General features: G+C 37.7%; 1 protein-coding gene across 2 annotated transcripts in view; it reads left to right on the top strand.

Annotated features, from left to right (window-relative positions):
• LOC109113683 (disintegrin and metalloproteinase domain-containing protein 10-like) overlaps window positions 1-13428 on the top strand; it is a 64981-nt gene extending 51553 nt beyond the window's left edge. The window contains exons 6-16 of one of the 2 annotated variants that reach the window (XM_042760046.1): window positions 31-186; window positions 278-370; window positions 905-1088; window positions 4159-4322; window positions 5421-5604; window positions 6074-6224; window positions 8789-8972; window positions 9276-9384; window positions 9612-9832; window positions 9978-10104; window positions 11157-13428. In XM_042760046.1, the coding sequence (XP_042615980.1) occupies window positions 31-186; window positions 278-370; window positions 905-1088; window positions 4159-4322; window positions 5421-5604; window positions 6074-6224; window positions 8789-8972; window positions 9276-9384; window positions 9612-9832; window positions 9978-10104; window positions 11157-11254 (1671 nt within the window). In that variant the 3' untranslated portion in view covers window positions 11255-13428. Of the gene's footprint in view, window positions 1-27; window positions 187-277; window positions 371-904; window positions 1089-4158; window positions 4323-5420; window positions 5605-6073; window positions 6225-8788; window positions 8973-9275; window positions 9385-9611; window positions 9833-9977; window positions 10105-11156 lie in introns of both variants that reach the window. The other variant, XM_042760044.1, reaches the window with a different exon arrangement.
• Window positions 13429-14125: the final 697 nt, after the last annotated feature.

Below are 14125 nucleotides of genomic sequence, written 5' to 3'. Positions count from 1 at the left end.
ATCCTGCTGTTTTTTTTTTTTCTGCAGCAGACGAACCACGTGATTGACGAAGAGATGGCTGATGGACCAGTGATTCTGAGGAAACGTCGTGCAGCACAGGCAGAGAGAAATACCTGTCAGCTCTTCATCCAGACAGATCACCTCTTTCAAAAACACTACGGCAGCAGAGAGGCTGTGATCGCACAGGTACACCTAAAGCACAGGTGACTTAGTGGTATATGGTACCTGCAGCTTTTTATGTTGTACGTTTATAGGGTTGTTCTTTTGGGTTGTGCAGATTTCCAGTCATGTGAAGGCCATTGACTCCATCTATCAAAGCACAGATTTTAAGGGCATCCGCAATATTAGCTTCATGGTGAAGAGAATCAAGGTGAGTGTGTTCTCTTTTTCTTCAGTCTACTTATTAATTATATGCACGTCATTTCCTAGTGAAATATGGATTAAGTGTAATTTGTAGTAACTGATGCTAATGTAAATATATCTGGAATATAAACAGGATATTCTACTTCTTATTCACTGTGATTTGCTGGTTAGAATACAAGTTCCATCAGAGGGTTTCCAGATCTCACCCAGGCTTGACCAGATGTCAATAAAAGCATGTCAGCCCTGTACTGCAACTCTTTTGAAGACTTGAATAGTTCATTTTAGTTATTTATTTTTTGGGCTGCTTAAGTGGGCGTTCACACATAATGTTTTTTAAAAAAAGTTTTGGACAAAGGTTTTTTGATGCTTAAAAACAGAATTGTTTTTAACTTGACACAGTGTTTTAACACAGCATTCTTGCATGAGATGATAAAAAAAAGTCAAGGACATCTGTCTAAGAATGTGGACACAAGATGTTAGATCTATGGACTGCAGACTGCCTGTTGTATTAAACTGAAGTTTGTTTGCATTTTCATTTCAGATCAACACGACCGAAGATGTGAAGGATCCTTCTAACCCTTTTCGATTTGGCAACATTGGTGTGGAGAAATTTCTTGAACTCAACTCAGAGCAGAATCACGATGACTACTGCCTAGCCTATGTCTTCACAGATAGAGACTTTGATGATGGAGTCCTGGGTCTGGCCTGGGTCGGGGCTCCTACAGGTATGATCAGATATGCACATACAAAGTCTCCACAGTTTTGTCTCTTGAGAGGTTTGTGTGTGTGCAAGTGAACTAAATTAGTATTTGCTAATCTGAAATGATATCAACATATGGCGGGCCGGAAGGTCCTAAAATAGGGCTACTGACTTGTCGCTGGGATACACCATACAATGACCAGTAGCTACAGAGTTGACCACTGATAGGTCGGCGGTGCATCTGTATACACACTCTCCTCACGCAGCGGACCACTGACTCTCCTCAGCCAGTGACTCACTTTCCTCAAGCAGTGAACAACTCACTTTCCTCAGCCAGTGACTCACTTTCCTCATGCAGCAAACGACTCAGTTTCCTCACACAACGAACGACTCACTTTCCTCACGCAGCGGGCGACTCACTTTCCTTACGCAGCGAACGACTCACTTTCCTCACGCAGCGAACGACTCGCTTTCCTCGCTTTCCTTAGTCGTTCGCTGTATGAGGAAAGTGAGTCGCCCGCTGCGTGAGGAAAGTGAGTCGCCCGCTGCGTGAGGAAAGTGAGTCGCCCGCTGCGTGAGGAAAGTGAGTCGTTCGCTGCGTGAGGAAAGTGAGTCGCCCGCTGCATGAGGAAAGTGAGTCGTTTGCTGCGTGAGAAAAGTGAGTCGTTCGCTGCGTGAGGAAAGTGAGTCGTTCGATGTGTGAGGAAACTGAGTCGTTTGCTGCGTGAGGAAAGTGAGTCGTTCGATGTGTGAGGAAACTGAGTCGCCCGCTGCGTGAGGAAAGTGAGTCGTTTGCTGCGTGAGAAAAGTGAGTCGCCGGCTGAGGAAAGTGAGTCATTTGCTGCGTGAGGAAAGTGAGTCACCCGCTGCGTGAGGAAAGTGAGTCGCCGGCTGAGGAGAGTCGGTGGTCCGCTGCATGAGGAAAGTGAGTAGTTCGATGTGTGAGTAAAGTGAGTCGCCCGCTGCGTGAGGAAAGTGAGTCGTTTGCTGCGTGAGAAAAGTGAGTCGCCGGCTGAGGAAAGTGAGTCATTTGCTGCGTGAGGAAAGTGAGTCGCCGGCTGAGGAGAGTCAGTGGTCCGCTGTGTGAGGAAATGAACAGTAATTCCCAAAACAATTCACAAAACAAATCATTAGACCTACCATCCCACCATACAGAATGAAAAATCAGCATGCATGTCAGGAGGTGAGGCAGTGCTGAAGACCTGCAAATCAGATGTGTTGTTGATGAATATCAACATTGATGCTTGAATGTGGGACTGGCCATGTTGTCCCAATTAACCTCAATACACAGTCTGACAAGACCTCACACTGTTTGTGTGCGCGTGTACTATGTTATACTTTGAGGGCGTAACTGTTCCTTGAAGTTAGCTAAATGTATCCTTTGCAGGAATTTCCATTTGTAAAATAAATTAAATTAATAAATATTTATTATAATTAATTAGGAATTAATTATTAATAATAGTAATAATACATTTATTTGTAATAAACGTAAATAAATACTGAAAATAAATAAAAAAAATGCTAAATATTTGAATTTAGGACTAGGTTTAGGGTAAGTCTGTATTGATTATATTTAACTTATTAACATAATATAAGTCTACGAAATGTCCTTATTTAGATAGATGTGTTTAAATGCCATTGATTCTATTAAGTTCTGCGTTTTCTGTGAGATTTTTTTATTTGGTAGTTTTCTAAACAGTGTTAGTCTCAACTAACAGAGAAGTTAGGACAGTTCTGGATCCAAGCTTTGCATACAGAATAGGCCCATAAAGTGGAGTACAATTTGTCTTTCAGCTCTGCTTGATAAACACCCTGTTAGTGTTTTCACATAGTTGCCTTTCTTTTACACAAACATGCACATCTTAAAAGCGAGATTCTTTTCATCACTTTTAGCGCATGTTTTTTCTATTAATGCATCCATGTTGCTAGTGAAGTGTGCATCTCTCTCACTTCTTTGGCGTATTCAGACTGAGAGATCACTTTGAGGATTTCAGTTCACATTTCTGCCTGCTGCAGAGACACACACACAGAGAGATACACAGTTTGTTGCATAAACAGTTTCTGCATAATTTAAGTTTTTATTAAAGTTATGTTTCATTTTTGTATTGATTTTTATTCAGTAACTCGAGTTTATGAACATTTATGTTGTCTTGTTTAATGTATGCAGTGTCTTGATGCTTATTAAGATGCTTAAACTATTCTAAAGCAGTTGAGTCCTCAGGGCAATTGTGTTTTTGCACCAGATGGGACTGGATGCTTATGCATATTTCAGTTTTTAGTTATGATGTGTATATTTTTGAGCATAAAATAAGCACATATATATATATATAATGAATTTTGAATGTCACTTAAAATAATCTATAAATAATGTCTGTAATTCAACAAAAAGTAAGAATTAAGTCATTGATGGAGTCTTTTTCTTTGCACTCAAATCAAATAGAGTTTTCTGGAACATTACTACTTTTATTAAAAAAAACAAAAAAAAAAAACTGCCTGACACTTAAACACTGTTCTTGAGGGGGAAACACACACATACTCACAAACATCCTGTCAATCAATAAAGGTAAATTAGCATTGTTAAAGACTGCTGTTTTGGACTCATTCTGGCTAGTCACCAGGGACAGCAGCAATTGCTGTCTTTGTGAACCAGTGAGCTCAGTGAACAAACTAATCAGCCTACATGTTTGTATTTGTATGCATGTGTGTTTGGCAAGGAACATAACAGAAAATTAATTCAAACATTCTTCCAATTTGATACTAATAAATGATCATAGTGCTCATAGTGTATTTTGTATAGTTTGTTCAGCAGTTTGATTTCTGTTTGGATGCTGAGGCATTCATTGTGCTGATGTAATAATCTGTGATAAGACTGATTTGAATGGCTGATTACAACATGCCTCTGTTGTTTCAGTTCAAGCTTTTTTTCACCAGAGCGGTCATTCAAAACAATATACAATTTGTTCATTTATTTTTATTGTAATGGCTCTTTTAATTCCTTTATGATTTAAAGATGATGAAGATAATGATACCATCACATAAAGGTTTTTTTCATTTTGGATTTATTTATCGTTTAATATATGATTCTCTGGTTTCAGGCAGCTCTGGTGGAATCTGTGAAAAGAATAAAAAGTACTCCGATGGGAAGTGGAAGTCTCTGAACACTGGCATCATCACAGTGCAAAACTATGCTTCACACGTTCCCCCTAAAGTCTCCCACATCACCTTCGCTCATGAAGTTGGACATAACTTCGGCTCTCCGGTGAGTTCTTCTTACTTCATGTGTAGCATCCCTGACAGATTAGCAGGAGACTATACAGCTGAATCCTTTATGAACAAATTAATTTTACTCTCTAATGCTCTTAGAATAAAGCATGCATTACAGTACTGCCTTTGAGACCTTTAAATTGCCAGATTCATCTAGCCAGTCTTTTATAGTAACCTGACGTCAATTTATTGCTATCTGCTCTCAGTATGGTCAGACTGGCCTGTTAGCTTTTCAGCTGGTCAGCTAGGAGAACAGCTGGCCGCCCAGCTGAACATGAGCTTGGCCAGGCTCCTTAAACCAGTTTAGGACCAACAAACCAGCTTTATTCTGATCTAAGGGGGTTTTCAACAGGAATAGAACATCAATCTGTGTACATGAGGAATATTAAAATGGCAGAATTGCCTGAGCAGAGAGAATTGAGAAGGATGACACTCCTATTCATTTCAAGAAGCATTCTGAGATTTTTAATGACACAGAGAACCAGGACCTTATTTTAACATCTTTTTTTTTGTGTGTGTGTCCAGTCCCCATCATTGTAATGGTGCATTACCTGTACAGATTGCAGGGATAGCACCCTCTTCTGGCCTTAGTAACACCTCAAACCTTTTTTCTTGTTTATTCTGGTACTGAGCAGGTTTCCAGCCCCTCTTAGCTACCGGGCAGAAGTTGCTGGGATAGTGAATATTTAAAAAAAAAAAATAGTGATAGTGATGTGACATACAGCCAAGTATGGTGACCCATACCCGGAATTTGTGCTCTGCTTTTAACCCATCCAAAGTGCACACACACAGCAGTGAACACACACACACCGTGAACACACACCCGGAGCAGTGGGCAGCCATTTATGCTGCTGTGCCCTGGGAGCAGTTGGGGGTTCAGTGCCTTGCTCAAGGGCAACTCAGTCATGTTATTGAAGGTGGAGAGAGCGCTATACATTTACTCCCCCCACCTACAATTCCTGCCGGCCCGAGACTCGAACTCGCAAGCCTTGGATTGCAAGTCCAACACTCTAACCGTCAGGCCACGACTTCCCCACAAGTGTGTCTGTACGCTTTTTACTGATTACACCTGTCTTCTTTCTCTGTCTTCCAGCATGACTCAGGAAGTGATTGCACTCCGGGAGAGTCTAAGACTCAGGACCAGAAAGAAAAAGGCAACTACATCATGTATGCCAGAGCCACATCAGGAGACAAGTTCAACAACAACAAGTTCTCCATCTGCAGCATTCTTAACATCAGCCAAGTGCTGGAGAAGAAGAGATCCATCTGCTTTGTTGGTGAGGTTTTAACCTCCTACAAGAATCCACTGTAAAAAATCCAGTTTTTTTTTTCTGCCAGGATATTATCCAGTAATTTTTTTAGGACATTTCTGTTAACCCTAAAACACAATGCAATGTAGTGCAAAATTCTAAATACAGGTAAAAAAGCTGTAAAAAATAAGTGCAGAAAATTCTTTCATATTAATACAGTACACTGTGCCCTAATTTTTTTTTTTTACATATTTTTGTATGTCACATTATGTTTGTGTGGAGTAGTGTTTAAGGCTTAGAAACAAACCGTGAGCTATCACAGTGGCGGCCTTGAGTGAGGCACTTAACCTCAGATTGCTCCAGGAGGATAGTCATTGTAATGAGCTCATTGCGCCGTTCTGTAGGAATGTTTCATCAAAGTCTCCAAAAACTGATTCCACCAGCCTTCTTTTTTTCAGTCTCCCTTTCTCTCTCTCACCGTTTTGTTCTTTTCCAGAATCTGGACAGCCCATCTGTGGTAATGGTTTGGTTGAAGCTAATGAACAGTGTGACTGTGGCTATGGCGATCAGTGCAAGGACAAATGCTGCTATGATGCCGATCAACCTGATGAAGTGAAGTGCAAACTGAAGAGAGGCTTTCTATGCAGGTACACAAAAAGAACTTAAACAGTCTGTTTAACCAGTGTTGTTATTGTTAATAAACTAAAAATAAATACACTAAATAAATTAAACATTATCTGTAATTCGAAACAATTATGTAAAATAAAATATAAATATTAGATGAAAAGTAGAAATGTTGCCTGAACTACCTGAAATAAGTTTAAGCTGAACTATAAAAATAAATCAAACTAAAAGTGAAATAAAAATGGAAGCAAAATAACAATATTTCTAAAAATGACCAATGCACAAAATGGCTAAAACTTCAAATTAAAATAAAAACTGAAAAAAATAAATAAAAGCAAATTCAAAATATTAATACATTAGGGATGTAGCGATGCACCGTGAGCCAGTTGAAAATCGATACAAATATGTGAAGATTCAAATCGGTTGAGACATTAAACGAATCACAATACAATTGGGGGTAGGAGTTTATATGAATGTATCTCTAATACTGGAAATGACTGTCTTTAGAAAGTTTTGTTTAGATGGTATTTTCTTTTCATCTCGTCTCTGTATAATGCATATTAAAGCAGTGTTCATAAGCGCAGCGCTGCTTTGTCAGAGTGAATTTGCATTCTCATTCAACTCGTCTGCTGATTTTGATTTCGTGCAGATGTTTTATGTAGTACATTTTCACAAAACTAAAGTCAGACGATTCTGTTTTTGCTTCAAATCTCAAAATGATGCAATCTAATTTAGATTAAAAACTGCTCATCCTGCATGTATGCAGCATCTATGTTAGGATTGTGATTACAATACGGTGGTTGCCTCTCATTTCAATGAATTTAAGTGGAAAGAGCACAGGCAAGAGATATCTGAAGAGATTTCTTTTATTTGTGTATTTGATTTGAGTTTTTTTTTTTTAATTTCAATTTAGTTGTTTTTTGACATTTCAATTTCACAAAGAAAGGTTTGTTTCTCCCACTCTGTGAAAACCAAGCTTGTTTTTTTGTTTTTTATTCACTGTTTTCTACAATAAATCATCCTGCATAATGTACAGAACATTCTGGGTAAAAATAACCTTGATATCTTTAATACTGAGTTTGGCCATGTGAAAGATTTGCTTAATTTCAGACTCAGAAAGTCAAGTTTTTGAGAAATTCCAATGTAAAGAAAAGTTTATATTTAAAACTGCAACAAATTTGAACATTTGAAACATAATTATCCTGACTATGTGCCATATACCACATCAAAGGTGAGATTCTCCCATTTTCAGTGATATATGACACATTTATGGGAAAATTCTTAAAGTTTTGTAAAACAGGTCTACTTATTATGATGTGCATGTCCAGAAAGCATAAAAACATTGAAAGGAATGGGAGGAACCACAAGAGTTTGAGTGTAGCAACAATTACCAAGTAAATTCAATGATTTGTATAACTTGTTAGTAAAATGAAGTATCAGTAGAAAATGTCATTAATATATAAATTAATATATAACATTTAAGTAGATAATCTAATTAATGTCTTTGGGCAACATTTGGAGTAGCCTAAATTGGGCACTACACAAAAATGAATTATTTCAACACATGTCAGGCGTCCTTAAAATAAGCTGATTATCTCGGCAGAACAAACAAATAAAATCTTCTTGAAATTTCTGTGATGCCACAAAAAAATCCTCGCAGAAATCAGAACCCGGCTAAAGTCGCAGCTTTCTTGCTTTTCCCGGCACTGACCTGATTTTTGCTCTTGTGGATTGATATTATGGTCTGTTTGCAGTATGTTTCTACTGATAGAAAATACGTTTCTGAGCCGAATGATATGAGATTCAGCAGGTGTTTCTGCACCTAAAGTAAACCCAGAGATGATTGAAACCAATATTTAGGAAGCAAATCTACAGTGTAATTTTGCACAAAATAATAGCATGTAGTGTCAAAAATTCAGCATTTATCATATTATAAATGAAATTTGAGAACTGTATCTGGAATCCCTTGATATAATCTTTCATTTACAGCACTAAACACAAATTACATATTTTCATAATTTTTATAAAATGAATCTCAAAATTAGCTCGATTATGCAGCTTTGGCTGGGGTTTCACAGACGGGGTCACAAATGTGCAGCATTTTGTCTAAGCAATAATAAAAGGATACTTTTTCATTTATAATTTGTCTTAAATCTCATTTTGTTAAAAAAAAAATCGTATTATGATTTCAGTGTCGCGAATTATATCGCATCGTGAGTTGAGTGAATCAATACATCTCTATAATACATACTATAAAAGTATGTAAATGTTACTAATATATTACTGGCTTTAACATTGTAAGATCTGTTCATCTTATAACCTTTTATAGCCATTAGAATTATACAGCCATCTAACAGTCTACTTTGACTGGCACTCATACAGATTGTTTTGATGTCATATACAATGTAGTTTCTTTGAAATATCTTTTTTTCCCACCTTTACTACAACCTCTGGACTTGTTTTGTATAACATCAGAGGTTATGGTTGCATTACCTATACTGTATTATCAGCAGTAATTTATTAATTTAACACCTTTTTCAATAAGTACAACAAAGCATTCCTTTTTTCTTGTACTTTTCTCTTACAGTCCTAGTCAGGGTCCATGCTGCACGTCAGATTGCACATTTCAGAAAAGGGATGTGAAATGCAGGGATGCGTCTGAGTGTGCTAATGAGGGCATGTGCAGTGGAAACGCTGCCCAGTGCCCCACCTCAACGCCTAAAGAAAACTTTACATCCTGCCACACAAATAGCCAAGTCTGCCTTAATGGGGTAAGTGCTGCATCATCACCCATGTGATCATTTTGTGCCTTGCCTATAGAACCTTTTCTCTCCTTTGGAATTGACAATGTTATAAAAAGACTCAAAATGTCAAGAATTTAATGTCAATGTATAAACACATTTTGGGTTTAATAACTGTAATACAATTTGACCAAAACATTGACACGAAAGAAAATTTTCATGTTGGCCCAAATGTATACACATGAAAACTTCCAATATTTCTCACTGTATATGTGCATATGTGTGTGTAATAGTTGACATTTTGTCTGAGAATGTCATTTCTTTCACTCTTAGGTTTGCTCTGGCTCTATCTGTCAGAAGTATAAATTAGATGTTTGCACCTGTGCCACTCAGGAGGGGAAAGATGAGACAGAGCTGTGTCATGTGTGCTGTATGACAAAGGGTGAGTAACACATGCCATTACTGACAGTTTTCTCAAGCATGCAGTCCAGACGCCAACAAATCTAGACTTGTTTAATTGTCATAAAACATTTTCGAAAGGTACCCCTAAAGTAATTGCACAAAAATATATATTATATAATATGTTTTAAATATGTATTTAAAAAAATTATGAACATTATTCTTTTGAATCATACTAATCCCATTCTTTCATTTTTTTTGTCTTTGTAGGTCAGCCCAACACTTGCAGCAGCACTAGCTCAGAGAGATGGGTTCAGCACTTTAACAAAACAGTCATCACCTTACAGCCTGGCTCTCCTTGTAATGACTTCAGAGGTTACTGCGATGTCTTCATGAAGTGTAGGCTGGTGGATGCTGATGGCCCTCTGGCAAGGCTTAAGAAGGCCATTTTCAACCCTGAGCTTTACTCGAGCATTGCACAGTGGATAGTGGCGAGTGTCTCATTTATGGAATCCCTAAATACTCAGCATTTTTTTCTGGCTTTAATGACTGTAAAAGACATGAGAAGTGATAGTTCACGCACCAGTATTATTTATCACTTGCAGTGCTCATCCCATTTTAATTTTTTTGTTTCAGGTGTATTGGTGGGCGGTTCTTCTAATGGGCATTGCTCTCATCATGCTAATGGCTGGGTTTATCAAGATCTGCAGTGTGCACACACCTAGCAGCAACCCTAAATTACCCCCACCCAGACCACTGCCAGGTAATGTACCCCAAATGGTCCCTGTCTAAATCACCACCTTGTCATAAGTGGTTCAGAATTCCCCCCACTAAACCACAGCTAGGGATATATCCCAGAGGACCAAAACCGAAACACCAGGAATAACATTATGACCACTGACAGGTGAAGTGAATAACACTGATTATCTCTTTATCACGGCACCTGTTAATGGGTGGGATATATTAGGGAGCAAATGAACTTTTTGTCCTCAAAGTTGGTGTGTTAGAATGAAGCAGGAAAAATGGGCAAGTGTAAGGATTTGAGCGAGTTTGACCGTGGCCAAATTGTGATGGCTAGACCATGTGATGCGATTCAACAGACAAGCTACTATAGCTCAAATTGCTCAAGAAGTTAATACTGGTTCTGATGGAAAGATGTCAGAATACACAGTGGATGGCCAGGTGAGTGTGCTTTGCTAACCTGGGGAACACATGGCACCAGGATACACTATGGGAAGAAGGCAAGCCGGCGGAAGCAGTGTGATGCTTTGGGTAGTGCTCTTCTGGGAAACCTTGGGTCCTGCCATTCATGTGGATGTTACTTTGACATGTACCACCTGCCTAAGCATTGTTGCAGACCATGTACACCCTTTCATGGAAAGGTATCCCCTGGTGGCTGTGGCCTCTTTCAGCAGGATGATGCACCCTGCCACAAAGCAAAAATAGTTCAGGAATGGTTTGAGGTGTTGGCTTGGCCTCCAAATTCCCCAGATCTCAATCCAATTGAGCATCTGTGGGATGTGATGAACAAACAAGTCCGATCCAAGGATCCACTGTATGCATACCCTAGCATACATGTAAAAACCTTGGGCTTAAGCCAGAATTTTAGTCCAGAGTACAACCTTAAAAAAACAAAACTGTAGTAGAAAAACTTAAACTATTTAAAGTGCAGAATATATGTTTAGTGGTGGAATCTGGTAGAGGCAACATTCGGCAAGGTCATGTCAGTAATTTTGAAGAATTTCTTTACCTCCAAAAACCTAGTTTAACCCCTGCACGTAAGGTGATTAATCATACCTGTATGTCTTTCTCTAGGCACACTGAAGAGAAGAAGAAATCCAGCTGCACAGACCCAGCCACAGCGCCAGCGCCAGCAGAGAGAGGACTATCAGATGGGCCAGATGCGACACTGAGAAGGCCTCCTCAATGCCTTGGTTCTTCCTAGTGCCTACAGTGGGAAACACTTCACTCCAAAGAGTTCGCTGAATCAATCAATGAAGGCCCATCTTCAAACTAAGAAACTGGCAAATAAAAGGACTTCAAAGGACTCCACTTAAGAAAACAAGCATTTTAAAAAGAAACCACTGCTCTGGGAGCCAGCAAAGCTTTCGTTGCGTAGCTCAGAGAAAAATTCAGAAGCTAGTCATGAGGAAGAGGACAGAATCATCTATTTTTTTCTGCTTTTCATATTCTTTCTCAAGTTATTAAACCATTGTTCTCTCCACTAATGTTTTTTTGCTCTTTTGCCTTTTTATCTTTTTTTTTATTTTTTATATTATCTTTTTTTGGGGGGGATTGCCACCCTCCTGTGGAGATGAGCATGATGGGATGTCACACAGATATTTCTGCCAATCAACAAAGGCTGACTGAACTCTTTAAAGAGACTGGTTTTCCAATATGTAATTAAGATGTTTGGGATTTTTTTTAAATGCAAGCAAAAGGATTAAAAAAAGCTTTTATTTCTGAAGCTTTCTCATTGTCTCCTGCGTGCAATTGTACAGAGATCACAAAATACATTGGATCTTTTCCCATCATGTAATTTTTTTTTTATTCTGTTGGATAATGATAATTAAGGATGTTGAACTGACACTCAGGATATAATAGGAAATAACAGCACAGAGAGTTTCTATTTGTGAAAGGCCTTTACTGAAAGCCACATTTGTGCAGAGTGCTCACCCCTCCACCCCTCACCCCCCGCTGATAACCACTAAATAGCTTCAGTTCTTCATTCCATGTGTGCAAGGGAGATGATGGTTGAAAAAGGTCACTCTTATAAGAATCCTGATCTGCTTAGAGTCACTGTGACTTTGTTCAGTAACACTGGTCCCACAGGAGACAGACTTGAGAAAATAAGCACAACATCAGGAAAGATTTGTTTTTTTCAATACATAAAAGGTTTTTATTTTGCAATAAGATGTTGTAAACAGGAAAGTGTGGACAGTTACAAAAATGAGTAAATCTCGGTGGTGTGCTTTAGTGAAAGGATGGGATAGAGAGAGAGATGATAGAAGCAATCTGTAGATCCTTTAGAGTGTTTTTACACACCAATCAATATTTATACAAATAATTTTTTTCTTGGCAGTTTTCAGTCATTACCTTTTTTAATAGCTAAAAAAAAAAAAATAATAATAAATTCCAGATCCAGACTAGCAGCCTATATAATCAAACCGTATGCCTTGTGTTGCTATTTAGTGTATCTGAACCAGCCCATGGTGATTTCACCATATCATTGCAATCCAGCATCTCTTTTTTTTTTAAGAAATCCTTCCATTCTCTCTAAATGTGCTTTTGATTGTCTTTGTGTGTGTCTCAACAAAGGCAGAGGGGTTACAAATACTTCATGCATTACAAACGTCCTTTTATTAATTTTTTGCTTTTTTTTGTATTTCATCAGACCAGGAATAATTTGTCATCTGTTTAAGTTTGTTGAATGGGATCCTGGTAGTGTGACTGAGAGTCCAGTGTTTCTAAAGTCTGTCTTCTCAAGCAATCTTACATCCTTTAAGGATGTGCATTTAAAACATGTATGATTTGCTTATTCATAGAAGATGAGTATTCCTGAATATAAGTCCTCCTTTTGATGTAAATCATCACCTCATCTGTGTGTCTCTGTAAATGTTAACGGGGAAAGGGTTTTACTGCTTTTACTTTACTACTCTGACTGCAATTGTCTTCAAATTAATTAATAATTTCTGTGTTATTTTGTGGGTTGGTTGAATTTGTAAGGCAATTTGGCCCAGGATTTAATTTTTTTAAAATATTTTTTGCTTGTCTTGCTTTAAGTTTATAAATAATGTGCACTGATATGTAAGCATGGTGTGTGGATAGAATATGAAAAACAAGATGGAGAAAATGTCTAATACTACTGTTTGATTGTAATGTCCGCTGTTTAATACAGCCTTTTTTTTTTTTTTTTTTTTTTTTTTTTGCTTTCAATGCTTTGTTTTTGTTTGTTTTTTCTTCTATTTGCACTCACTTTTGAAATTTTTTACTAAATAGTTTGTAAAAAAAAAAGTATTGTGCGATAACTTGTAATTTTTTGAAGTACTTAAAATGCATTAATAAAATAGCCTTGATCAATAGCTCATTTTACTGTTTGGTAAAATATGTCCATGTGTTGAATTAAATTATATTAATTGCCTGTATGTTCTACAAATCTACACTAATGCATGTTTTTTTTTTTTTTTTTTTTTTTTTTTTTAAGTTTATAGCATATTGTAACTATATTTCAAGAGCACCACTGATTAAGTATTCAACAAGCCATCACAGTAAGTGATGTACCCTGTGTATACTTTTTACATAATCCAGGGATGGACTGGCTATAAATTGTCCTATGAGCAAAAATAGCATTGAGTTAAAAACTAATATGACTAAATATATTTTGGGTTCTAATTAGAAGAAAGCATCTATATTGTAGTGCCATAGAAATATGACTTGAAAATGGTCCAGCCACACGTCTTCCCCTGTGTTAGGTCAGGATTTGAACCCAGTAACTTTTCAAACTGAGTCTGCACTGTGGTCATGTGTCATCTCACTTAGGGCACCTAAATAATTAATAAATAAATAAATATGCATGATGTATGTGATGTTACTTCCCTCTTTTATTAATGTTGTCATGAGGGGATTTCATGAGATTTATTCGGACAATTAAAAACCCATTGGAGACACGTACACACCACTTAAACATTACAGGCTGGTCTACACTGAACACACAAATGCACAGATGTTTGCTTGAAGGTTGAGCTTCTACATTGTCTCAGAATATTGTCTTATGGGACAATATT

Source organism: Cyprinus carpio, chromosome A7, assembly GCF_018340385.1.
Source record: "Cyprinus carpio isolate SPL01 chromosome A7, ASM1834038v1, whole genome shotgun sequence".
Taxonomy (NCBI): Eukaryota; Metazoa; Chordata; class Actinopteri; order Cypriniformes; family Cyprinidae; genus Cyprinus; species Cyprinus carpio.
Note: the sequence above shows the minus strand (reverse complement) of the source record. Positions and strands in the feature narration are given on the sequence as shown.